Source organism: Hyaena hyaena, unplaced genomic scaffold, assembly GCF_003009895.1.
Source record: "Hyaena hyaena isolate Hyena2069 unplaced genomic scaffold, ASM300989v1 scaffold_98, whole genome shotgun sequence".
In the NCBI taxonomy this organism is placed as follows: domain Eukaryota; kingdom Metazoa; phylum Chordata; class Mammalia; order Carnivora; family Hyaenidae; genus Hyaena; species Hyaena hyaena.
In genome coordinates this window covers 235,608-260,346 of record NW_024080730.1, presented here as the reverse complement: position 1 = coordinate 260,346, position 24,739 = coordinate 235,608, and the positions used below count along the sequence as shown (strand labels likewise).

Here is a 24,739-nt window from a genome sequence, read left to right as displayed (position 1 = left end):
AAGTCAGTGTGAATTGCACACATTTTATCTGTCTTGCCCGGAGGTGGGGCAGGTCGGGCTTACAGAGCCCAAGTGCATTTATTTAATGAACTTTAATGGCCTCTGAGGGCGGCCTCCAGGGGGTGTCTCTAGGTGTCTGGGACCTGCCCTCAGCCATTTTGCCAGCGAGACACCTGTCACCGTACAGCATGGGTTCGGGCCCCTCTGCTGAGGGATTAGGGGCCCCTACCCCGGCATAAATAACAGGGTGTCCAAGCAACACAAGATTTCTCCTGATGACTACTTGGATTAATTTTTTAAATACTCTTTTTTTGTTTCAGAAGTTTTAGGTTTAAAAAAGAGGTATCAGATAGTAAAAGAATTTCTATGTACCCCTTCACCCAGTTTCCCTATTATGAGTATCTTATATTAACCTGGTACATTTATTACAAGTAATGAATATATATATTTACATTTTTGGGGGGCGCCTAAGGTGGCTCAGTTGGTTAAGCGTCTGACTTCGGCTCAGGTCATGATCTCGTGGTCTGTGAATCCGAGCCCCAAAGCAGGCTCTGTTCTGACAGCTCAGAGCCTGGATCAAGTTTCAGATTCTGTGTCTCCTTCTTTCTCTGCCCCTCTCCCCACTCATGCTTTGTGTCTCTTGCTCTCAAAAATAAATTTTAAAAAATTTTAAATTAAAAAAAAATTTTAAGTTTATTTATTTATTTTGAGAGAGAGAGAGAGCCAGCACAATCAGGGAAGGGGCAGAGAGAGAAAAAGAAACAGAATCCCAAGCAGGCTCTGCTCCGTCAGTGTGGAGCCCAATGTGGGGCTCAAACCAAACTCACCAACCGTGAGATCACGACCTGAGCCAAAATCAAGAGTCAGACGCTCAACCGTTCAACCGACTGAGCCACCCAGGTGTCTCTAAAAAAATTATTTTTATGTTTATTTATTTATTTTTGAGGAGGGGAGAGAGAGAGAGAGAGAGCGAGTGAGCGAGCTTGCAGGCACGAGCAAGCAGGGGAGGGGCAGAGAGAGAAGGGGACAGACAGAATCCCAAGCAAGCTCTGTGCTGTCAATGCAGAGTCTTATGCGGGGCCTCACACTCACAAACTATGAGATCATGACCTGAGCAGAAGTCGGATGCTTAACCGACTGAGCCATCCAGGCGCCCCTCGTCCCTACCTTTTTAAAAGTTTATTTGAGGGGCGCCTGGGTGGCTTAGTCAGATAAGCGTCTGACTTTCACTCAGGTCATGATCTCGTGGTTCGTGGGTTCGAGCCCCGCGTCGGGCTCTGTGCTGACTGCCAGCTCAGAGCCTGGAGCCTGTTTCAGTCTGTGACTCCCTCTCTCTCTGACCCTCCCCTGCTCACGCTGTCTCTCTCTCTCTCCTAGAAATAAATAAAACATTTAAAAAATAAAATAAAATAAAATAAAAGTTTATTTGAGAGAGAGAGAGAGCGCGAGTGAGCAGGGGAGGGGCAGAGAGGGAAAGAGAGAGAATCTCAAGCAGGCTCTAAGTTGTCAGCACTGAGCCCAGTGAGGGGCTCGAACCCACGAACCATGAGATCATGACCTGAGCTGAAATCAAGAGTCAGATGCTTAACTTACCGAGCCGCCACCGAGGCGCCCCCATCCCTACCTTCTTTCCTGCCTTCCCCTTCTTCTTTTTCTTCTGTGGGGCACCTGATTTGCCTGCCCCAAGTGCTCCCTCCATCTCTCTGTCGGGTGGCGGAGCACGGGACCTGGCCATTAGAGCTAAGGAGTTCAGGGGCAGGATGCTCAACGGGACAGGAGAGGACCTGGAAGGCCTCTAGGGGAAGCGGGGGGGGGGGGGCAGCGAGGTGTACGGGTTTAGATCTTGGGTTTCCTGGGTTCAAGTCTCTGAGAGTCTTGTACTTTCTGCATCTATGTTAAGAGCACTCACCTTGTTACTGTAAGTGAGCTGGTAGAGAATAGACCCGCCAGAGGGGATGCTTGAGGTAAGTCCTAAAACGTCCTTCAGGACTGGAGCGGTCGGAGGTGAGGAGCACCACTCCCCTCGTGCCCTCCCTGGCCCCCAGAGGCCCTTCAGCAGCTGCTGGAAGATCTGCAGAAGCGCCCGCTGGGCTGGCTCTCTGGCTCACTAATGACAGAGTGGCCCCCCTGGAACACCCACTGGGCTCCCATCTGCTGGGCACTCACTGGGTGCCATGTGAAGTCCTCCCGTACATGACCTCTTATGACTGTCAAGGCTGCGAGCCAGGGAGGCACTGCCACCACTTTACAGAAGAGGAAGCCAAATCCCCACCCACACGTTTACTGATCTTGATCTGACAATAAATCAACGTATCCGAAACCAGATGGAAAAAGCCGGAGGTTTTCCTTCTCTAAAATCTTTCTTCTCTAGTTTGCTGGACTCTCGGTGTCCTGGACTCCCTTTAACAATTCTGGATAAGAGCCATATGAGCACTTCCGTAGAGAGTTTCTATTGGAGAACCGCCAGTCACTCCAGTCAGGATTTAGGGGCAGGAGGAGCCGAGCCTGCGTCCAGGCAGCCCCGTGTGACCGCGGGTGAGTCCCCTAAACTTTTTCCTTATCTGAACACCAGGGTGTGTGTGGAGGAGGGGTGGGGCCATCAAGCAGGTAATAGGCACAGTACTGACCATGAGCGCTACTATGAAATATCGCTTTATTTGTTTCGTTTGGCGCCAAAACCCAGGTGTGAACCGGTGCTTGTTTTTGAATAAGCTTCTTTTCATTCCTTATGAAATAAGATTTCTTATTTGTAAAACTAGAAACAATGCAAATAAGTGTACAACAGCCAATAGGTATTTAAAAAAAAAACTTGCTAGAATATTCACTAGAGAAATAATATGCAGCCGCTAAAAATGATATTCACCTACCTGCACCTTGCGATCCTGGGTTGGCTCTTGGAACAGAAAAGAGACATTAGTGGGGTGCCTAGGTGACCCAGGTTGGGCAAGCCAGGTTTCCTAACTTCTCTGCCCCTCAGTTTCCTCATCTGTAAAGTAGAGCTGTAGACAACTATACCTTGTATGGTGGTTATAAGGATTGAATGAGTCAATATATATGCATATGCATATATATGCAAATATACCTACTATATTTGCATATATGCAATATATATATATAGTAGGTATATTTATTAGGAAAAGAATACTGCCCATGTCACCAGAATGATTGTAAATGTTCCTCTTTGTCTCTTCCTCCAGATTCGAAGTCTCAAGTGTGGGGGACAGCAGGAGGAGTTGACATTGGTGGTTAAGGTTAAGGACCAGTGAGGATCCAGTGGGTGGTCCAGCTTCCATAAAGAGAGGGGTGCTGCCTCCCAGACAGGCTGCACAGAGACTTAAGAAACCAGGGAGGGGGACGGGTACCAGGCTGGGAGATGCCCCGGAAAGAATTGTGGAGTGAATGGCTGAATAGGCAAGCAAAACAAACAAATGCAACAAGTAGGACACAGTCAAGAGCTAGTTAGGGAGGAGCGGGAGGGAGGGGGACAGAGAGCCGGGAAAGAGAAGCTCTTCATGATGCGTCTGGTAGGTCACCTCTGGAGTGATGGGGCATTTCTGTCCATCCCTCCACGCTGCGGTCAGGGTGGACCTCGGCCTGGGGTGGGGGCAGGGATATAGGAGAGGTAAAGGGAAGCTGCACACGATGAATCTAGGCACTTGACCGCTAAAGCACTCTTTTTAATTTTGGGGGAAGAGTTGGGGTGGGGAGGTTAAAAACAGCTGGAGAGCCCAGGGGGTCTGCAGTTGGGAGGCCAGAGGGAAGAGCTGAAGGACCTCACCTGTGCTGTGGAAGCAGCCCCTTGTCACATGACTCAGTGCCTTCAGCTGGTGGGAACACTGGGAGATGTATTCAACTCTGCGGATCTTTCGCAGCACCCTCCTGCCCTCGTCACAGGATCTGGGTCTCCGGCAGAAAGGAACCCTCCCCACCCCGCCTGTGTCCTCCAGATCCTCCCCTTCCCTCCTCCTATTAGCCCCCCAGGATAGTTTTGGCCCCGTGGGGGTGTGCCTCCCAGGTGCCAGCCCACAGTGCCCTACTTTCTGGAAGCCCTCCCTTGCGGTTCCTTGACATCCTCAAGTATTTTGATAATCTCCCACAACTATGTTATAAATTCTGGGGTGGGGTCAAGAGAGAGGAAATGAGGGACCAAGACCTCACCTGCCTCCCCAGGTATAGCACAGAGGAAATTAAGCAAGCCTGGGTTACAGCGCCCCCCCCCCCAAAAAAAAAACTGTTCTGCCAGGATATATCCTTTGATCTCACTCCAGCCCACGCGCTGCAATCCTGTGGGCTGGGATCCTAATCCCAGGTTCTGACGCTAGCACCGCAGCCGACTCTGGACAGCATCGTTTTCATTCTACATCTGTCCAGCCTGCCAAATGGTCAAGTCACTTGGCCACTCTGAGCCTGTTTTTTCTTAAGTAAAATGTTGGGATGGGCATGGCTAGCAGGTGGCAGCTTGTGGGAGTGGTGTGGTGCCCCATAGTGACCCAGGCGGGGTGGCGGTGGGAGGGTACCCTTTGTGGTACACCTGCCAGCCTCCCCTTTCCTAGGAAAAGGCTCCTCTCTGTGGGCCCTGCTGCCCTCTGCTGGTCAAGACCCAGCCGCCTGGCCGGTGCCCAGGGGAGGTCAGGAGCCAGGGCTGGGAGTCCAAGAGCCCAGCTCTACCACTCACTGCTTTTGGTCCCACCCTTTAGCTTTCTGAAACTGTTTCCTCCTCTATAAAATGAGGGTATCGTGAGGCCCGAATGAGGTAGGATGTGCAGAATGTTACCCGCACAGCCAGGACTCTGGGATGCTCTTCTGATGGGCAGACAGGGGCACGGGTCCTACAACAACCCTGTTTCTGATTTATGGGTGTGGGTGTGAGCTCTGTGTGTGTGAGTCTTTCCTTCGCAACAACCCCCACCCCCCCAATCCCCATCTCCCCTCCTGTTTATCTCAATGGCAGGAGCAGCTCCCTCCTGCGCTGCTTGTGTCCACATTGGAGGTCCCACGGAGGATGGAGAATGGCGGCTGAGAAGGCAAGGACCCCGTCCTGCTCGCTCCCATACCCCCTGCTTGGTGTTCAATGTCTAGAATAGGGACTGCACGGGGTAGATAACCAATAGGAATTTCCTAATCAAACGCATCAAGCGTCTGCCCTGAGATTAGCACTGGTCCAGTCCTCATGTTTCTGCAGATGTGAGCTCTGAGGAAATTCCAGCCCATTCTCCTGCCTCCCCTTGGAGGGTCGGGCCAAATCCGACCTGTTTAAACAGAAGCATTTAGCTGGATATCCAGCTCTCAAAGCGTAGGGTGAGCCGTCAGCTATCTGGCTCTCTTTTGATCTTTCTGCCCCTCCGCCTGCTTTCCCTAGCCAGTGGCTTTGGGGTGGCTTCCTGGGGTCCATGAGGTTTCATCCTCTGAAGGAGGGGCCCCCAAGGGCAGAAGGAGGCTGGAGAAAACAAAGAGGTTGACCCGAAGTGGGGTGAGATGGGAGCCACCCTCCCCTCCCTGCACCCGGATGTGGTGCCGTCCAGGTCCAGGCAGAGGGAAGCTTCGTGACTCACGGAGTGTGCCCCACCCTCCCCACCCCCGGGATGCCAGGGAGTGGCCTGTCCTGGAGGACGTGACTTGGGGTCCCCACCCCTGCCCCTTGCCTTCCAGGCAGGCAACCCCAAGGCCGGTGGAGGAGGCGGTGTGCAGAAATGAAGACACTGTGGTTTGTGGCTCTTGGCCCCGGCCGGCCGGCCTCTGGGCTGTGCCTTCCCCTGGCTCCCACCAGTCTGGCCGCTGCCCCGCCGGGCGGGCTTGTGAGGAAAGGCGGGGGGGGGGGGGAGCTTGGCGGGCGAGGAGGAGAAGAGCAGCCCGTAATAACCTGGCTCCTGGGCCAGGCATCTCCAAGAGCTGCTACTTGCTGTGCCCTCCTGTGACACCTGGGATGGCTGTGTGGGGTGGCCTGGCAGGCGGGATCCGCCTCTCCCACTGCTGGGCGAAGGGGTTCGCCTTCTCCAAGTTTCCCACGCAGGGGAGAGGACCGCGTTCTTCCCTCACAGCGTCCCCACCCTTCCCGCAGTCCACCGTGCCGCCGCCGCCGCGGGCTCCCAGGCCAGAAGTCACCCGGCCTTGACCTGCGCGGGCTTGTTCCGTCTGTGGTGTCTGGACGTCTGTGGCTGCCCAACTGGTCTGCTCCTGCCTCTGCCTCCCAGCCATCCTGCCCCGTCCGTCCGTCACCGCACTGTCATCTTCAGGCTGTTCCCACGGCAGGGAAGCAAAGCCCAGGTCCTGAGCCAAGGGGCCTGTGCAAAGACAATGGACCCTTTGGGCTGTGTGCAGCGAGCGGAGGGGTGAGTAAGTTGGCAGGTCCACAGGCTTCCTGGGGAAGGTGGCGTCTGAGCTGGTGAAGGATTTGGGGACGGAGCGGGGATTCGAACAGGCAGCGATCAGGAGGAAGGGCATGCCGAGGCGGGCCAACAGCCTGAGCAACAGTACTGATCCGTGATTCTCCCTAGTGTGGTGCTCCCTGGTGTGGTCTCCCACACGTGGCTGGAGTGTCAGGTGTCTGCGGAAGAGCCCAAGTGGATTCCAATAAACCCAGTCTGGGCTCTCGGGGAGCAACCCAGCGGGGGAGACATGGCTATGCTGGGTGGAGAAGAGCTCCAAGAAAGTAAAGGAGAGCAGCCAAGGGCAGGGCGAGGCAGAGAAAGTGAATGTGTGGTCCCGACTCAACTGCTCCCCTGCAGGGACCCGGTCAAACGGGGCACGTGTCCCCTTCCCCTGTGGTGGCTCCAAAGCCTTTCTCTGCGCACCACCGCACCACCGTATCCTCCATCTCCCGGCCCCTTGTCTGGCTTCCCCTCTGCTCAGAGAGCAGTTCTTCACTGACCTTAACCTTGCAGCACGTGTTCTGGGTGAGACGCAGTGACTGCTGAGTGAAGCTTCAGGCCTACCTCTGGCCATGTGACCTTCTTCCTCAGGAAACAGGTCTTTTAAGGCCTTCCACTGATTGGACGAGACATCCTCCCCCCCCCAACACACACAAGGTCATCTCTCTACTCAAAGCCTCCTTACTTAAATGTTAATTACATCTAAGAAATTCCTTCTGGGGCAGCATCCCGGCTGGTGTTTGACCAAATGCGTGGGCACTGTCGCCTAGTCCAGTTGACACGTAAAGTTACCATCAAAACCTGTTTATTATCTAATCATCTCGTTCCTGGGAGAGCACTGCCAAGAGATAAGAGGCAAGAACCTATTCCTCGTGTTTACCAGGTTAGAAGACTGAGGCCGTTCCAGGACCAAGCACATCACTCCCTCCGCCTCTGGGTTGATCATCTCAGCCCCACATCCTTCTGACCTGCTTGACCTGCAAAACTGCACACGGCATCTCGATGTCTCTGGTCACTGTGATAGAACACATGTCCCCTCCCCCCCCATCCTCACCTGTGGTCTTCTTTCCACGCTTTCTCTCCAGGTAACTTCCCAGCTACCTCTTCAGGCTGGGGTTGGAACCCCTCCTCTGTGCTTTCCCAGATGTGTAAACCCACCCGGCTTTGAGGATACAAGCCGCGGTCCCCTGTGTAATGTTAATCCCCAGCTCTCGTCATAGCGCGGGGCACACCGGAGAGCTCGTGAGAGAGACCAGGCTGTCAAGGAACAGATGACGGAGTCCTGGTTATCTCAGGGAAGGAGCCGATGCCCCACCGGTCTCCTAACTTCTTGTTCAACATCTTGCCCTCGAGTATAGAAGCTATTGCCCAGCCCAGCCACACTCCATGCAGTTCGCTCCATGCTTCCTGTACTTTCCTTTCTGGCTGGCACCATGCTGGGCAGCGGACAAGCATTTTGTCACTTCCTTCCCACAGCAACTCTGTGGGACGGATATGATTGCTCCCATTTGCCAGATGGGGTACTGAGGCTCAGAGTGTGACTCTCATAAAATCACATAGCTATGGAAATGAGCCCTGACATTCGAACTCAGATCTGCTACTGACTCCAGAGAGGGAGCACTCATCAATGCCGAAAGGCCACGCCACATCCTCAGCTAGGGGCTGGGGGACAAAAAGATGAGGCAAACGAGGATCCTCACTTCACGGAAGTCGAGGGCTAGTGCAAGAAGACAAGAGGCGCGAGAAGTCAGTGTGAGAAGCATCACAACGACGTAAATATCAGGGCTCCGGGAACATGTGTTTTGGGAAATTAGAGAAGAGAGTGCTCTGAGCTGGGCTTGAGGACGGCAAGAAGGGGAGAATATGGAAGAACATTCTGGGCATGGGGTATGCTTGGAGGGGGCAGGGAAAAGGAAAAAAACAAGCTAGAAATCTAGGCCAGGAAAAGCTATTTCCCATTCCTAGTAGTTTAAAGTCAAATCCTGAAGCGGAGCTTGCAATCCACGTGGGGTATTTGGAGTTGGGCCCCTAACACCATCTCACCTGCCTCCGCTCGGTTCTGTAACCCAAGCCGGGAGCCCTCATGGGGCAGGAGTGGCCCCTCCCTGAGCTTCTTCTGATGAAACTGAAGGGACATGTGTTTGTGGCTGGTTCTGTGTGCTGGGGCCTCATGCGATCAGTTGAAGGCTTTAAGAAAAATGATAGATTTGTCGAGGAAGAAGGAATTCTGCCTCAAGTCAGCAGCACAGAAAGCCTGCCTGGGCAGCCACCCTGCTGCCCTGCAGCATCAACTACCTGAGTCTCCAGTCTGCCCTGCAGGGTTTGGATTGCCAGCCCCTGTGATCATGTGAGACAACGAACAGGACATCATTGAGTGTATTATGTATATTACAGCTGTGCCATATTATATATTTATCATAAACAAAAATAATACTTGTGAACTTGAGCACTTACTGTGTGCCAGGCACCTGCTAAACTCTCTGCATGTGTCTCACGAGGACCTTACTCAATCTAAAGCCTCCATGACATCATTTGTGATTGGTCCCATTTCACAGATGAGGATACTGAGGCGCAGAGGGTTCAAGTCATTTGCCCAAGGTCCTAAGGTGACAAAGCCCAGGTTGGATCCGGGTAGTTCCACTCCAGTGCCGACACGTGGTGGATTCTGATCTGCTACGGAACATGTGTGTAAAGCAAGAGGCATGATGTAACTGATAAGCGACGTTGTTTTAGTTGTCATAGTTACCACTGGATGGGCGAAGGGGGAGGGGGAAAGGGCAACGGGTGAGTTCTGGCCCAGGGTGCTGGGAACCCCAGGCCCTGAAGGTGCAGCCCCGGGAACAGCCGCGAGGCGGAACCAGGCGATGTGGGCTGCTTCCGGATGTGCGGTCCAGGCTGGGACGGGGCGTCTGGTAGTCAGTCATTGTAAGGCACTCCAGGGCTAGCCCTCCACAGGGCTGGGGGGCTCTGGACCCCCCTTCCTCAGGCCTCAGGGGGTTACACTCCGGTCCAGGGACCACAGACCCGCGGTCTGGTGCCCGGCCTTCACGTTGTCCATCTGTGTGAGGCGCAGTTTGGTGGTCACAGCCCGGTGACTGGGTCCAGCCCAGCCAACTGGGCGGAAGGAAGGTCAGCGCCCCGCTCCTTCCCATGCTGCTAGGGTGCTGGGGGCAGGGAAGGCCTCAAGGTGTCAGGTCAGCACACAGATGCTCCGGGTAAGCCTCCTCCAGAAGTTGCGGCTGCGGCTGCTCAGGGCCACTTTGGCCGCTTCCTGGAAGACCGCGTGGACGTTTTCTTGGAGCAAGGCCGAGCACTCGAGGTAGGCCACTGCGCCCACGGACCTTGCCATCTCCTGGCCCTAAGAGAGAGAGTGCAAGGGGCTGCCGGGAGGTAGAGGCCTTGGGGGCCTCCGGTCCCTCCTCCCCGCAGCCCTCTGGCTCGTCCTCGGGAATGTCCAGGACGAAAGGAGAAGGCAAGTTTTTCTAGGGCGCCTAGACCTCCTACCCCATCCTGACCGAGCACTTTCGAGGGCTCACTGGGTTTCCTGCCTCAGCCCCAGGGTGGGTCCCTGCCTCGCAAGGCACCAACTAATCGACTTCCCAGGTATGTAGCAGAGCGGGGCCTGCAGGCTGAAGAGCTACGGGTCCTTCTCCAGACCTCAGGTTCCCTATCTGTGAAGTGGGTGGGTAGGATTATCTGAATGTGCACACCACTCGTTCTCTCTTCCACAGGAAGAACCTTCTAGAGTATTCTAGTTACCATTTCCAAGTCCAGGCAGTTCCAAGATGACCTCTGCCCTGACCCACGCTTAAGTATGCTGGATGTCCGGCACTGCTGACACGTACGCCAGATCAGCATACTCAGAAGTTTCCTCCCGCCACCGCCCCCCCCCCCCGCCCCAAGAACCGGGCCCCTGGACTGAGTTTCCTACCCTGTGGTAGGTCACAGGCTCCAATTTGTTTTTCCGCAACTTCTTCACCAGCGACTTGTCCTTGCGCAGGTCCGTCTTGCAGCCCACGACAATGATGGGCACTTCCTTGCAGAAGTGGTTCACCTCTGGGTACCACTGCGGGGAGGGGGGCGGTGTGGGTGTGTATTAGTCATCGGGATTGCTGTTCTTCTCCGCAGATGGGGAGGACGGGCCACCCTCCCGTCTGGCCGACTCCGGCGGTGATAATCAGTACAGCCAACATTTAGGGAGAACTACTCCGAGCTAGGCTCTAAGACTGCACGTGTATAAAATCATCAATCCCCCAAGTCCCTGTGAAGCAAGTTCTGTCATCAAGCCCATCGTACAGATGCACTAACTGAGGCTCAGAGAGGCTGTATAACTTGGTCTTGGTCATACGACTAGAAGTGGCAGGATTTGAGTCCAGGGGCTGGAGCCCAGAGCCCTGCTCCCACCTGGTCTGGAATCCTGCCACTCTGCAAGGTAAGGGCTCCCAAGTCCACCTCCCAGATGGGTAAGATGTATAAGGAAATAAGTCATCCTTTAAAAATAAAGCAGCTCACAAAATGGATGCACGGCTGTTTGCCTGTCGGAGGAACACTCATGTTCTGTGTCAGCTGCTCTTTGGAATGTGAGGCTTCAGGGCCTGGGGAGTCTAGAAGCCAGAGACCAGGGCTTTATGTTTCCAGGAGTGCATGCCTGCTCAGTTTGTGTTCTGGAAAAGTAATGGCATCAAACCGTCTGGCTCCTGGAGCCAGGTGGGGCCCTGGTGGGGTCCTGGGCTGACTCCCCAGACCCCAACGCCCTCCACAAAACCGCGCTTGAGAACGGTGTCCACCATGACTTCACCTTGCTAAACCCAACAGCCAAGCCTCAGCCGCCATCCTACCTGAGCCCTGGGACCAGGCAGGGGTCTCTCTCTCCTCTACAACCTGAGTGGTGCTTTGCACTAGGACCCCGCTCTCTTGGTTCTTCTCCTTGGGTCTCCAGGGGTCCTCCCTGGCCCCCATTCTGCCCAGTGCTCTTCCCCACCAGCAGTTCCTAAATGCACCTGCCCAGCCCGGCCTGGCCCTTTCCTGGAAACAGCTGGGAAGTCCAACTAAGACCTCCGCCTGTCCACCTGGCCCTCCACGGGGTCTCCCACCACCTCACCCACCCCCTGCTCCTTCTCATCTCCCAGGGGGAAACAGCAAGTCCACCTTCCACTTGCTCTCGTCAAGATCTCTCTCCCACCTACGTCCAATCTGCAAATCCTGATGGCTTTCCAAACAGGGTCTATACCCCGCCCCCTGCTGGCACCCTGGTCACAGCCACCACCAACCACCACCTCTCCTGGAGGCCCCAGCACCTAGAACAGTGCCTGGTACACAGATATATTCAATAAAGCGTCTGAGTGACTGTGCAGCAGACTGCCTGGTTCAAACCCCGGGTTGCCACTTTATTTTTATTAAATTTAAAAAAATTGTTTTAACATTTATTCATTTTTTGAGAGCGAGAAACGGAGAAAGAGAGAGAGAAAGAGAGAGAGAGACAGAGCATGAGTGGGGGAAGGGCAAGGAGAAAGGGAGACACGGAATCCGAAGCAGGCTCCAGGCTCCGAGCTGTCAGCACAGAGCTGAGGTGGGGCTTGAACCCACGAACCGCAAGATCATGAGCTGGTGAGACACTTAACCAGCTGAGCGTCACAGGCGCCCCATCGAGGTTGCCACTTGAATAGATGTGTATCTTGGAGCAACAGATCCAATCTGGGGACAACACGACTACCAGCTGCATCAGGTTGTTAGGCGGAGTAAATGAGTGATTGTGTGGAAGTGCCCCCCACAGTGCGGGGCATAAGGAAAGTTCTCAATAAATATGAGCATCATTGCTGTGGTTAATGTTACCGATGCTGCCACCAGCTGTGCTCGGAGGAGCTCTGGAGCACACAGTTAGTATGGAGGCCCTGGTGGGGCAAGAGCAGAAAAACTCAAGGGACCACATCCCTGACACCTGGGAGCAGGGAGAAGCTTTGGGAACCCCGACCTAGCCGGGAGGGGCAGCTTGGAAGGCTGCTAAAAGCTAGCGTCACACAGCAGGGGGCTGAGCCGCTAGAAGCTGACCATTGATGCACCCTCGGGCAGGCCCAGGCTGGAGGGACGCAGGGGCCTCTGAGTCACCCGGTGTTCTCAGGCAGGGTCACAGTGGAAAGAGCCACAGCATTCTGAGTCCAGGACAGAGCAGGCAAGGAGCAGCAGACTGGGAATGTGAGGCCAGATCCTGTTGCTGCCCTCGCTCTGGGCCTCGGTTTCCCCACATATATGCCAAAGGTGCCGGCCTCGATGCCGCCCAGGGCCTGCCACACTCTGGCGTTCTGCTGAGTCAAGGGCGGGGGCAGAGTGAGTGGCCTGGTGAGGGGGCTGTGAGGTACCAGCCCCTGGTACCTACCCGGTTCAAGATGTTATCGAAGCTGTGTGGGCTGGTCACATCAAAGCAGAGGAGCAGGACGCTGGCATCAGGGTAGAACAGGGGCCGCAGGCGGTCATAGTCCACTTGTCCTGGGGAGAGCGGGGGTGGTCACTGCCTCCAGATCCCCCCCAACATCAGGGAGGTCATCCCACCGGACAGGGGCATCTGGATCAGGGCCCAGCTGGGTGCCTCAAGGTCCGATACAAATCTGGTGCTTAGTGGGCCATTCCACGTGAACGTCTCCCTCAAGGTGGTGGTCCCGTGGCTTGCACGTGGGACGTGCCAGCCCTGGCCTGCGTGAGACCACTTGCTGAGAGAGCCCCGTTCTGGTAGGAGCGTTTGGCAGGGCAGAAGCCCAGTCTGCAGGGACTGGGCCATCCCGCAGAAGCCTGCTTCGGCCTGGGCACGGGGGTGAGGAATAAGAAGCAGCTAAGACCCTGGGCAAAGGCACCTTGGCCCATGCGTGCGTGGTAAGGGGGCTGCTGGGTTTCCCTGGGGTTAGCTTTCAGCTCTGGCGTGGATTTGACTGAACCCTCATGTGGGTGAGGTCAGGAAACTGGGGGAGGGAGGTAAAGATCAGGCAGCTTTTTTTTTTTTAATTGTTTTTATGTTTTATTTAAAAAAATTTTTTAAATGTTTTTATTTATTTCTGAGAGAGAGAGAGAGAGAGAGAGCGCGCAAGCGTGAACAGGGGAGGGTCAGAGAGAGAGGGGGCTGGAACCCACGAACCGTGAGATCATGACCTGAGCTAAAGTCAGATGCTTAACCAACTGAGCCACCCAGGTGCCCCAAGGTCAGGCGGCTCTTACAGAAGCTAATTCCAAGGTGGAATTTCTAGGAGGCCAGGAACAGTTCACCCCAGAGGGAAAAGAGCTCTGGATTCCCCCTTGTCTCCAGGGCACTGATGGCCACCCTGGCTGGGGGAGGCCACAGACATAGGCGCAGAGGCAGAGAAGGCTCAGGTTCCTGGGGACCCTAATCCCGGCCAACACCTGTCCCTTGGAGACTGGTTGGCCTCCCTGGTTCAGAAGGAAAGGAGTAGGGCTTGGCTCCTGGGCATGTGGGGCTCCCCTCCCCCCTCTCAGCCCTGCACACCCACCTGCTGTGTCCCAGATTTGGAGGTTCAGGGGTTTGCCGTTCATTTGCAGATTAACGGCGAGTCGCTCAAACACAGTGGGGGTGTAGCTCTGAGGAAGAAGGGGACAAGGTGGAGGCTGTGAGTACAGCTTGTGAAGCAGGGTGACCCCACCTCCCAGGCCAGAGAGAGCCCACGGACGCAGGTAGCCCAGCTCCGGAGGGGGGAGTCTGACAGTGTGAGGGAGGCAGTCTCGCAGAATAGGTTGTGGCCAGCAGGGGTGAGGCCTCAAGCGGCCGCCTCCTGACCACACGCCCCAGCAAGGCACTGACCTCCCTGGCCTTCTTGATGGGAACATGGGAATATTAAAAGGACCTACGACAGGCGCTGCTATAAGGATTCAGGGGGAAGCTCTATGCCAAGCCTGGCACAAAACAAGCACTCTACACATGCCAGCTACTGTTATTTTTATCTTTGTCCCCCTGGATGAGGGACTGTCCCATTTCTGAGCCTGCCTTCATTCCGTCCCCTCCGCCTGGAATGACATTAACCTACATTTGTTCGTTCGAGTGTTCATTCATTCATTCGTACATTCATTCAGTAAACATCGGCACCTTCTCTAGCTCTGAGTATTGGGGAACAAGTAATAAACAAGACTCACTGTGTGCGCTGGGGAGCTTGTAGCTTTGGGGGGGGGCGGTCCCTGCTTTGCCTCTTGACCTCTCATAAATCCAGCCAAGGCCGCTGCCCCATGCCACCTCCCCCCAGGATGCCTTTCTGGAACCCTTCCCACACCCTGGCTGTTTGTGCCTTTCCTATTTGCTCTGCTGGGCTTCAGGAAGAAGTCACCCAGACCACACGGCCCTCCACCCCAGACCAAGAGCCCGAGTGCATTCCTTCCCTCTCCATAAGGCTGGAAGAATGGAAACACGATGGATTTTGTACCCAGACAAGATGCAGCAATGAGAAGGGGGAGCTTTTACAGATAGAGTCTGAGCAACAGGTGAGGAAGTTTTCTTTTTTTTTTTTTTAATTTTTTAACATTTATTTATTTTTGAGAGACACAGTATGAGCCTAAGGAGGGACAGAGAGAGAGGGAGTCACAGAATTCAAAGCAGCCTCCAGGCTCTGAGCTGTCAGCACAGCACCCGATGCGGGGCTCGAACCCACTAACGGTGAGATCATGACCTGAGCTGAAGTTGGCTGCTTAACCGACTGAGCCACCCAGGCGCCCCAGGTGAGGAGGTTTTCAAAACCCTCCCACAACACAGCCCTTTGCTGGAGGGGCATGCTAGCCCAGCTACGGCTTGGGTCCCCAGCCTCACTCACGTGCTCAGGGTCGGCTGGTGGGACCACGGCACAGGGAGACCCTGCCCTCCCCACGTCCAATGCCAGGTGGGGCCCCGCCTGCTTGTGACTCAGGAGGACTTCAAGCCTGCCTGCCCGCTGGATTCTGAGTCAGGCTCTGGCTGCCTGGAGGGGCAGCCCCTTAGTGGCGGGGCAGTGCAGTCCTCCAGGCCACGTGGGAAGGTACAGAGGGAGGGTGGGGAGAAAGGTGAGTCCCAGAGTGGGCAGATGGGGAAGTCGAGGATGACCCTGGGACAGATGTTCTATCCAGCCTGGATCCTAGCCACCTGTCCCTCTACTCATAGCTACAGACAAGGGCTCCAGCCCCTCCCCTTCCCCAGCACCCCCCTCCCCCACGGCCTCGGCCCCTCCCCTCAGGCCCTTTGTCTAGAGGGAGACAGTGTGACTTGGTGGTGGCTAGGAGCACTGGCTTCGGAATCAGATGTTCCTGGTGTAGGACCGGCTCTGGCCCTCACCAGCTGTGTGACTTTGGACCCGTCCCCTCACTGGTGAAAGAAGAGTATCCCTTTTCCGTGTGAGAGGGGAGACTGGCTGGCAGGTAAGGCCCAGCATAAATGCCCACTGGTTGGAAAGCTGGTCGCCAGGGGCAACGTCCACGCCAGCTGCCATCCATCCCTCCAGGTGGTGCGCCCTTCCCCAGCCTGTCACCTCCAGGGCACCGACACCCGCTTCCACTCGCCCACTCACCCCCCGCAGGACCCCTCCTGACCTGACGTGGAGGGCAACCTGCCACGAAGCTCTTGGGAGACAGTACTTTGCAAATGCCTGCGGAGGTGACAGTGTCGTGCACACTCTCTAGGGATCTACTACGCACGGCCCTCCACGTGTACCGTCTCTGACCCGCACAACCTTGGGAAGTTGGCACTATTCCCATTTTCCTGATGACAACAGAGCAGGGGAGTGACTCGCCCAGGGTAATGCATTGGACGGCTGGCTAACACACAGAAAGACCCGGCTCCAGAGGTCAGGCTCTGTCCCTGGTCACGTGCCTCTCCTGAGGTCACCAACTCTCTAGCCCCTGGTGCCTGGAGTGGGCAGGAAAGTCCCATTCCAGGCCCTGTGGCTGGGGGGTTGGTCCTGTGGCTTGTAACTGTCACAACCCTCCCCCCTACTGTGCGATGTCATCCTGGAGACTTGTCTACACCTTCTGTTGTGTTCTTTGAACCCCCAGGCAGGGTCACTCTGACCAGTAAGTGCCTAATCTTATCTGTTGAGCTGTCCTCAGCCAGAATGGCAGGGTCAGGCCTGAGCTAGACTAGGGCAGAGGTGACTCTGGCTTCGATCTGCACTCATGGGGCTCACAGACAGACAGGTGGATCAGTAGAAGACAGGAGAACATAGGTCATGGAAAGAGTCAGGGGGTTCACACCCATGGGAGTCCCTGTGTGGACCAGGAGGGACTCAGCTGGTTCTGGAAGGCAGGGCTGGTGCTCTCTGCCCCCTCCTCTCCCCACTCTTCCGTGGGACCCCTGCGCTTTGGAATGGTTGCCGATCTAAATGTCAGCCAGGAATGAGCAGAGGCTGGTGCCCAGCCTGGACTTCCTCTGCCTCAGGAGCTTTCTCTACTCTGCTCCCCTGCCCCAAGGCTGAGCCACAGCCAGACGAGGGTCACCGAGGCCCCTTCAAATCCCAGCCTGCGCTCCGCTCTTTGGGGGACTCCAAGTCTTCTAGCTGCTGGCTCCCATAGCTTGGAGGGCTGCCAGGAGGAGGAGTTTAGGGGCAGGGGCGGATGGCTGGTCTGGCAGGCAGAGTACTGGCAGCGGTGAAGAGTGTTCTGGTCAGGGGTGGGGAGAACTGGCCTCCCGACTTGCCACGGCTGGGCTCCCCAAGGCAAGACTGCCTCTCTGGCTTCACTTTTCCCACCTGCAAAACGAGGCCTTTCCAGCACTTGGACCTTGTGGTTCTCCTAAAAGAAGAGATCTTTCTCGGGCCTGGAGGCAGAGGGGTCCCCAAACAGATGAGGATAGGTCAGGTCCACCCCCCCCACACGGTGGCAAGCATGCCCTCCCTTCTCCTGGCCAGCTCCAGCCTGTCCTTCAAAACACACATTCCATTCCACCAACTTCCAGATGCCCATTTCCATATCGCAACCTCTCTGGAATCAGGATGAGCCTGGCCGTCAGGACGTCTCAGGGCCCGAGATACTCCTCCCAGCCAGTCTCCTGGACCCGGGCCGGCCTGGCCCGCCGTGGGCACTCTCCCCGCTAGGCCATAATTGTCGGGTTCCCATGCGCAGCGTCTGGGGGCCCAGAAACTTGTCCAAAACAACTTAAAAATGTGACTGGCCAGCGGAGGTGACGTCAGCGCCATAAACCACAAAGCAAGAGTTGGCTCGTTGCTGCCACAGTGGAAGGGAAGGTCTGACACGGTTACCAGGCCCGGCCTCTCCTGCCTCCCCCATCGGACTCCCCAGGGGACTGGGCTGAGAGGTGGCGCAGTGACTGGGCCCAGCCCCTGTCCTGGTGCCTGTGAGTCCGGACGCCGGTCAACGAGCACGCTAGTTGACTGATGGCCAATGTGCCTGGCGCGTCCAGCACATGCCAGGCACACACGGGCTGTCTCTGGCCTTACCCTAATTCCGCCTCACCAGCACTCCCTATGAGATTGTGCGAGGAAACAGAGGCTCAGAGAGGCTAAGCAAGTTACTGAGGGCCACACGGTTTGTTAGAGAACAGCTGAGGTGCCAAACAAGCTGTCCGACCTGAGTCTGGTATGTTCTGACTCTCCGAGACAGAGCCCACGGGATGTCCATTGTACAGGCAAGAGTTGGTAGGGAAGAGATGACATTTGCCGACTTTCAGTGAGTCCTTCCGGTTGCAGGCTCAGAGCTGAGCCCTTGACCTGTACTAAGTCACTCTTCACAGTGACCCTGGAAGGTGGGCACCATCCTTATTCCTCTGATGTGCTTGAGAAAACAGGCACAGAGAGGGTAGGGGACTAGCCCAAGGGCGCACAGCTTTAAGTGGCCAAGTCATAATTCGAACCCAGGCAAGCGTGGCTCCAGGGTCCTCGGTCCCTCTGGGCCACGCCGTGCTACCCAGTGCTCTCTTAGGATCTGCTGGGTACCCAGGTTGCCCAAGTCTGTCCCAGTGACACCTCTCCCAGGCAGGTGCCGTTCTTGCCACTTTACAGACGATACCACGGAGGCCCTCACTGCGGACGGCGGAGCGAGAGATGCCTCTGCGCTCACACTCTGCCGGGAGACCCCTCGGGAGGCCGGGGTTGGGGGGGCCGCAGCGGGCGCGTTGGGGGCTGGCACTCACCTCCGGGAAGGCCCCCTCAGCGAAGACCATCAGCAGCGACGTCTTCCCGCAGCCGCCGTCGCCCACCAGCACCACCTTGACCGACCGCGCGCCCGGCGGCGCCTCGGCGTCCGCGGGCTGCGCGGCCTTCATCGCGGGCCGGCGGGGCCTGGGCGCGCGGCGCGCGGGAGGCCGGCGGGGCAGGAATGTGGAAGGGGCGGGGCGGTGGGAGGAAGTGCGCGCCGCGCGGCCGGGGGCGGGGGCGCGGGGCCAGGTGAGAGCCCGGAGGCGGGGCGTGCGCGCGGGCCGGAGGGCGGGTGGTGCCGGGGCCGCACGGTAGGGGGGGGTGGGGGGGCCCCAGGCCCCAGTCTGCCTCCGTCCTCGGGAGGGCACCCGGGGCTGATGCGGAGCAGACAAGCAGCTGGACAGTGTGTGGGTGGGGGGCGTGCGGACAGGGAAAGACCCACTCGCCCTGGGAGGAAAGCCGTGGGGGTCAGCCGGGTGTGCCTACCAGCTTAGCAGGGACGGGAGCTGGGTCCCTGGTGCCCAGCACAGGTGGGGCACCGAACAGGAGCCAGTGACTTTGTCTGAATGAATGAGTGAACGAATGAATGAATGGATGGATGGATGGATGTGCATTTCCCCCAGGGCTCTGGAATCAGAGCACACCACGATCTTTCCTCTAGATATTTAAGGCCAGGTGGGAAGAGGGTGAGCCGGCCATGCCCTAATGGGTCAGTTGCTGGCGCTGCCAGGCCGGCCTGCCCTGCCTTAGCCAGCACCAGGAAGTTTCAATGTGGGTGGCTGACCACCTGTCTCACTTCTGGCTGTGACACAATCTAAGGAAAGCGAGGGAACCTTCCATCTATAAACTGCTTAGAGCAGGGTCTGGTGCATGTTGGTGCCATGTGTGAGTGATCGCTGTTAACCACCACTGATGCCCAAGGGCCCCTGAACTGTTCAAGATGAAGTCCCTATCCTGAAGCCCATGCCTAGGATGGGAGACAGGGAGGGCGTTGGTGTGATACGAGCTTCAACAGAGGTAGGGACAGGAACAGGGCAGAGGGGCTCCTTACCCAGGTGGCGGTGGGGGCCAGGAAACCCTTCTGAGAAGAGGGGCTGGAGTGTTGAGGGGGAGGGAGAAAGGTGCTCCAAACAGAGGGAGCAGCACATGCATAGGATGGAGACAAGCGAGAGGGGGCACTTTGAGGGGTCTGTAGTCCTTCTCTGTGATGGAAGGTGAGGTGGGGCTAGGCAGCTGGTGCCAGGAGAGGCTGAGGTTCAAACAGGGAGCACTTGGAAGCTGGGAATAAATACAGAACTGAAGTGGAAACTCACTGTCCCTGGACTGCCCACCCCTGTTAGTAGCCAGAATTGAGATCTTTGGAAAATGGGCACAAGGGTGTCCCCAGATCCTGGACTGACTGTTTTCAGCAAAGCTCAAAGGAAGAGAGGGTAGAAGTGTCTGGGTTTCACACACCCTTCCCCATGCAGGTCATGACGTCATCCCTTGTGGCTTTCAAAGCTGGGCAGGTGGAAAAGCAACCTCACTGTGGACCGAAGAGGCAGCTGGGGCAGGAGCCACTGTCTTCATTGCACAGAGGTAGAGCCCAGACCCCTGACCCCTATTCCAAGCTCACCCAGGGCCACAGTCAGCAGGCTGAATGGAGCGTCACCTGGATGGAGGGAGCATCTCATGACATCCCCACCCTTTAGGTGCCCTTTCCTCCCCGAAACTGCCAAAGGGCTGAGCAGTGACTTGGCGCAGAGCTGGGTGTGTAGCCACGGAGCAGGGCTCCCCGCCCCAAGGAGTGGTTGGGGAGGTGTCCCGTCCCCCAACGATCAGCCTTCAGCCTTGTCCCCACCGATGCTGTCATCAGGCTTTGGGTGGCAAGGCTAGGAGGCAGGTGGGGCCAGACTGAGGGTGGAGAGAGCTGAGAGTCAGGCAGAGGCGTTTGGCCTTGGTTGCTATAGGGATAATCATTCTAATGACATCCTTGATGTATGTCATGCCTTACAGTTTCACTGAGCATTTCCTAATAATAACAGCTCCCATTAATGGATCGCTAACCGGTGTAGGCGTTGTCCCCTCGCAGGTGGGAATCAGCCCCATTTTACAGATGAGAAACCTGGAGGCTGGAGAGATTAAGTTCTCGTCGGAGATCCATAGCTAGTAAGAGCCAGAACTTGAATTTGAACCCAAGTCCGGGCACACAGCAGGGCTCCCTCCCAACATCACACCACATATGCATTATTTCATTCAGCAGGCTGACTGTGAGGTGGGCAGAGCCAGTGATCCGCTTCCTTCATTCTACAGATTTGGGAACGGAGGCTCAGAGAAAGGCAGTGGCTTGTCTCAGGCTAGCTAGACACAGAGTCAGGATTTGAACCCAGCTCGCCTGATGTGAAGCCCCAGCCTTACCTCCACTTTATGCTCATGCTTCTGTGGAGGGAGCTTAGTTACCGGGTGGGGGAATCTGCTCTGGTTGGCCAGGGATTTCCCTGAATCTCAGACATTGCTGGGCCCTGGACGCCACGGTTTTGCTGGGGCTTATTTTGGGCATGGCCCAGGTCGCCATCTGCCTGGCCAGGGTACTGTTCCCTATTTTACTGTTTTCAGTGGTGGGGGGGAGCTATCCCCGAAGGCCTGTCGATGTCTCTGTCCCTTGAGGCCCCACCAGTCCCAAGCCCAGAGCTCTTCGGCCACTCTGCATAGTGGGCAACTGCCTTGCAGACCTCAGGACATCAGAGGTGGCCAGGCTGGCCCTCGGTCTGTCGTGGAATCCTCTCCTGGGGCCAGGCAGGATCCTCCAGCCCCCAGCCTTGAGCACCTAAAGGGCAGGGACCAAGGCCGACCTCTATAGCCCTAGACAGCAGAGCCACCCAGCTGTGGCTCAGGATGTTATGTCCAATTGACTGGTTGGATAAAGACGGGAAAGGAAGGAAAATGGGGCAGAGAAGAAAGGAAGGAAAGAAGGAAGATTGGTTGACTCCAAAGAATAGACAAACTCGGAGAAGTGAAAAAAGGAACAAATGATCGCATAGTTGAGGAAATACAGTGCATGGCCTGATTGCAGGGTCAGCATACGGGTGACCACCCCTCCAGCCTCCATCTGCTCCGGGCCCGCACCCCCGCCCAGCATCCGACCCCGTCCTCTCTGAGGCCGGGAGTTCTCTGCTGCCCCGGCGTGGCCGCTCTGCTCCCTGCACCATCCTCATGAGGGCTGCCTGCTCTGCTCGGGGTTCCTGGCTTGGGGTGTGGGGTGTTTGTGGGTGCTTAAAGAAGAGGGAAAGTGGGTGCCGGTGGGGCGTGGAACTTCAGAGGTCCAGTTATGCCACCTTGGGATGCCTTGGTGGGGTCTTTGCTGCTCCCGCCTCCCTATGTACCCTCAGCTCCCTTTTATCTGAAACACCAGGTCCCAAGAGGTCTTTTCCTTGGCCAGAGCTCTTCCTCCCAACCCCCTGACCTCACGTTTGCTGAGCATCTCCTGGGTGACATACGCTTGGCATGTGTATATTTCATTCCACCCTCTTATGTATAATTCTTACCCTCCTTTGTCAGAGGGGAAACTGAGGCCCAAAGAGGACAGATAATTTGCCCAAGATCCCACAGCTGATACGTGGAGAAGCTGGGACTCTAACCAAGGCATTTGGGGTCTTAGAGCTCCTCCACACAGAATCCCTAAAAGTCAGAGGTGTGGGGGGCCTTAGAGTCCTTCTGGTCTTAACAAGAAGGATGGGGAAACTGAGGCTCCCAACAGGAAGGGACTTGTCACAGAGCAAGTGACCATCAGGTTCAAACTGGGAGGTAGAGCTCAGAAGTGCCTCTTCTCCCAGGGTCCTTTCTGCCTGGTCTCCCCCAGATCAGCTCAACTCCAGCTCCCATTTAACTGGAGTTCAGGGCTGGTTATGCAGAACTGCCCTTGCCTCCTCTCCCCGCCTCCCCATTCTCGATCCTTCTGGGTGGAACGAGAAGGCTGATAATGGGTGACAGTGGGCAGAGAGTGAGGGGCCCTTGAGGCCCGATCTTAGTGTTTATTTAGCCTTTCCGTTTGTCCCTTTGGGTGTGTTCAGGCATAGATGGCCGGGGCAGGAGACAGGAAGTGAAGGTCTGAGCGGCAGTCGGCTGCGGATGATACGGCGGCTAACCCTGCCACTCCCGCACGCACGCAGGTGTGGCTCCGCCACAGCCGGGTCAGGTCAGTGACCTCCATACCTGTGCTCTTGGGTGTGGCTTGGCTGATCCCTGAAGGCTCCCAGATGGAGGGGGCCTGGGACACTGGAGGCAGGCCCAGAGGCCTAGGGCTGGGAGGGGAAGCGTTGGTGGTGGGGGTGGGTATAGGCAGAAAGAGACGCCAGTAGTGCGTTCTGGGCTGTGCTGAATGAACCTGAAATTGAAGAGCAGCTCAGACTGCCCTGCTCGCTGGCGTCCCTGCTCATCACTTCCAAAGCTGCTCAGAAGCCTCTTCCTCCCTCCCTCTGACCTGCTCCTCTGACCAGGTCTAGTGGTCCCCAGACACAAGCAACGCCAAGCAGTTCCCCTGCCTGGGGTCCCTCTCCCTCCTCCATGTGCACACCCCTCCCTATGTTGCAAGGCTCAGGCTTCCATCTCCTCCAGGAAGAGGGCGAGTCCATAGAAGTTCTTCACAGCCTTCCTGGTCACTCAGATCATCCTCTTGCTGATCTAGGGAGAAACGAGGGTGGCCTGGGATCCAGAGGGGCTTCTCTGCTGCCCCTCAGCCCCACCTGGAGGAGTTGGCAAAAGGGCACAGTGTAGCTTGACGGTTAAGAGCCTGAGCTTTGGAGCCAGACAGCTGGAGCCTGAAAGCCAGCTCTGAGACTTTCTGGCTGTGTGATCTTGGATTAGTTGCCTAATGTCTCTGAGCTTCAGTTTCCATTCTGCAAAAAAGGGGATGACAACAGTACCTCCCTCTAAGTAGGTAGGGTTGCAGGCTGTACCAACACTCGCTGAACTTGTAAGACCTTCCTCCCCTCTAAGCCTTCCTTTCTCCCCAGCTCCTGCAACTTTGCTCTAGCAATTGACAAATTGGCCGAGTTTTTGCCCATCCCTGTCCTTTCGTGCATGTTGTTCTCTCTTCCAGCAACGCTTTTTAGGCCCTATCCACCTTTTTCAACTTTATACTTCTTTTTGCCCTGAAGACAACTTAGCGACACCACCAGGAAGCCCTCCGTGATATCACCTGCCGCTATCCTTCCCGCCAGACCTGGCACAAGGCCCCTTCTCAGACCTTCCCGAGAAGCCTGATGGCATTGGTCCTTGTGCTGGTCTTCCCAACCAGACAGGGGCCTCCCTTCCCTCTGGGCACCCAGCATCAGGGTAATCTACTCAGAGTAACCCATACAAGTCCTGGATTCCCGGAGGAGAGACGAAGGTGATTTGGGGCTGAGCAAGGCTCCCTGGAAGCCCCCTCCTTCCTGCCCCAGCTTTATTTTGATTCTAGAATCACTCCAGTCAGCAGACTTGGTCCCCACCATGCCCATCCCGGGTACACAGTCAACATCTCATGCAGTTAGAGGGACGGAACGAGGAGGAAGAGAAGATGGGAGTAAATGGCCTGTGCTGCATAGCCACTGGGGCTTTCTAGAAAAAGAGTCTGGGCTCTCCCCGGCTCCAGCTGTGTCCCCGGACCCTGTGCTGGCCTGGGCCATGCAGACCTCTGGCACGGGTCACAGGGCTGGGCCACAGCTGGGTTTGGTGGGGAGAGCCACAGTTCTGCCTCCAGCCCACGACCACGCTGGGCTCCCACAGCATTGCCGGAGATAACTGGTTGGGACTGCGTCGCCACAGCTCATCAGGACCAGAGGCCACGGCCTGACCCGTGGGTGGCCCCCGGAGGCAGATGCCACTGCACACCACGATGCCCACCCCATCCCTACGCACCGGCAGGGGCACCCACCCCTCGGCCGCCTGCTTCTCTGGGGCTGCCTCTGGTGGACCGGAGGCACCTCAGCCAGTGACACCTGCAAGGTGTGCACGCCCTTCCTCCAGCTGGAGTGGGGTGGGAGCCAAAGCCCCGTGGGGGCAAAATAGCCCAGCCCCTTTGCTTCTGGGCAGGACCCCTCAGGGGTGCCATTCACAGAGCTCCTCCATCAGAGTGCAAGCCATCAGGCTGGAGCACGGTACTCCTAAAGCCACAGCTTACTGAGCTTCCGTCCCTACCCCCCCCCCCCCCCCCCCCCCCCCCCCCCCGCAGGCTTTCCTCTCTCCCCTGCGGTTTTCTCCACAGGGCTCCCTGCCCCCACCCCGCCCTCAATCCGGAGGCCCCTCCGC

The 24,739-nt window shown here is 56.6% G+C and overlaps 1 protein-coding gene across 1 annotated transcript; it reads right to left on the bottom strand.

The window, feature by feature from the left end:
* Positions 1 to 7,085: 7,085 nt before the first annotated feature.
* Positions 7,086 to 18,630, bottom strand: RHOD (ras homolog family member D). Its single transcript, XM_039235521.1, has 5 exons — positions 18,469 to 18,630; positions 13,862 to 13,949; positions 12,742 to 12,851; positions 10,300 to 10,434; positions 7,086 to 9,726 (listed from the first exon to the last, which is right to left on the bottom strand). Exons 1-5 carry the CDS (start codon positions 18,598 to 18,600, stop codon positions 9,559 to 9,561), a joined length of 633 nt encoding a protein of 210 aa, XP_039091452.1. The 5' UTR covers positions 18,601 to 18,630; the 3' UTR covers positions 7,086 to 9,558.
* Between the last annotated feature and the right edge of the window lie 6,109 nt (positions 18,631 to 24,739).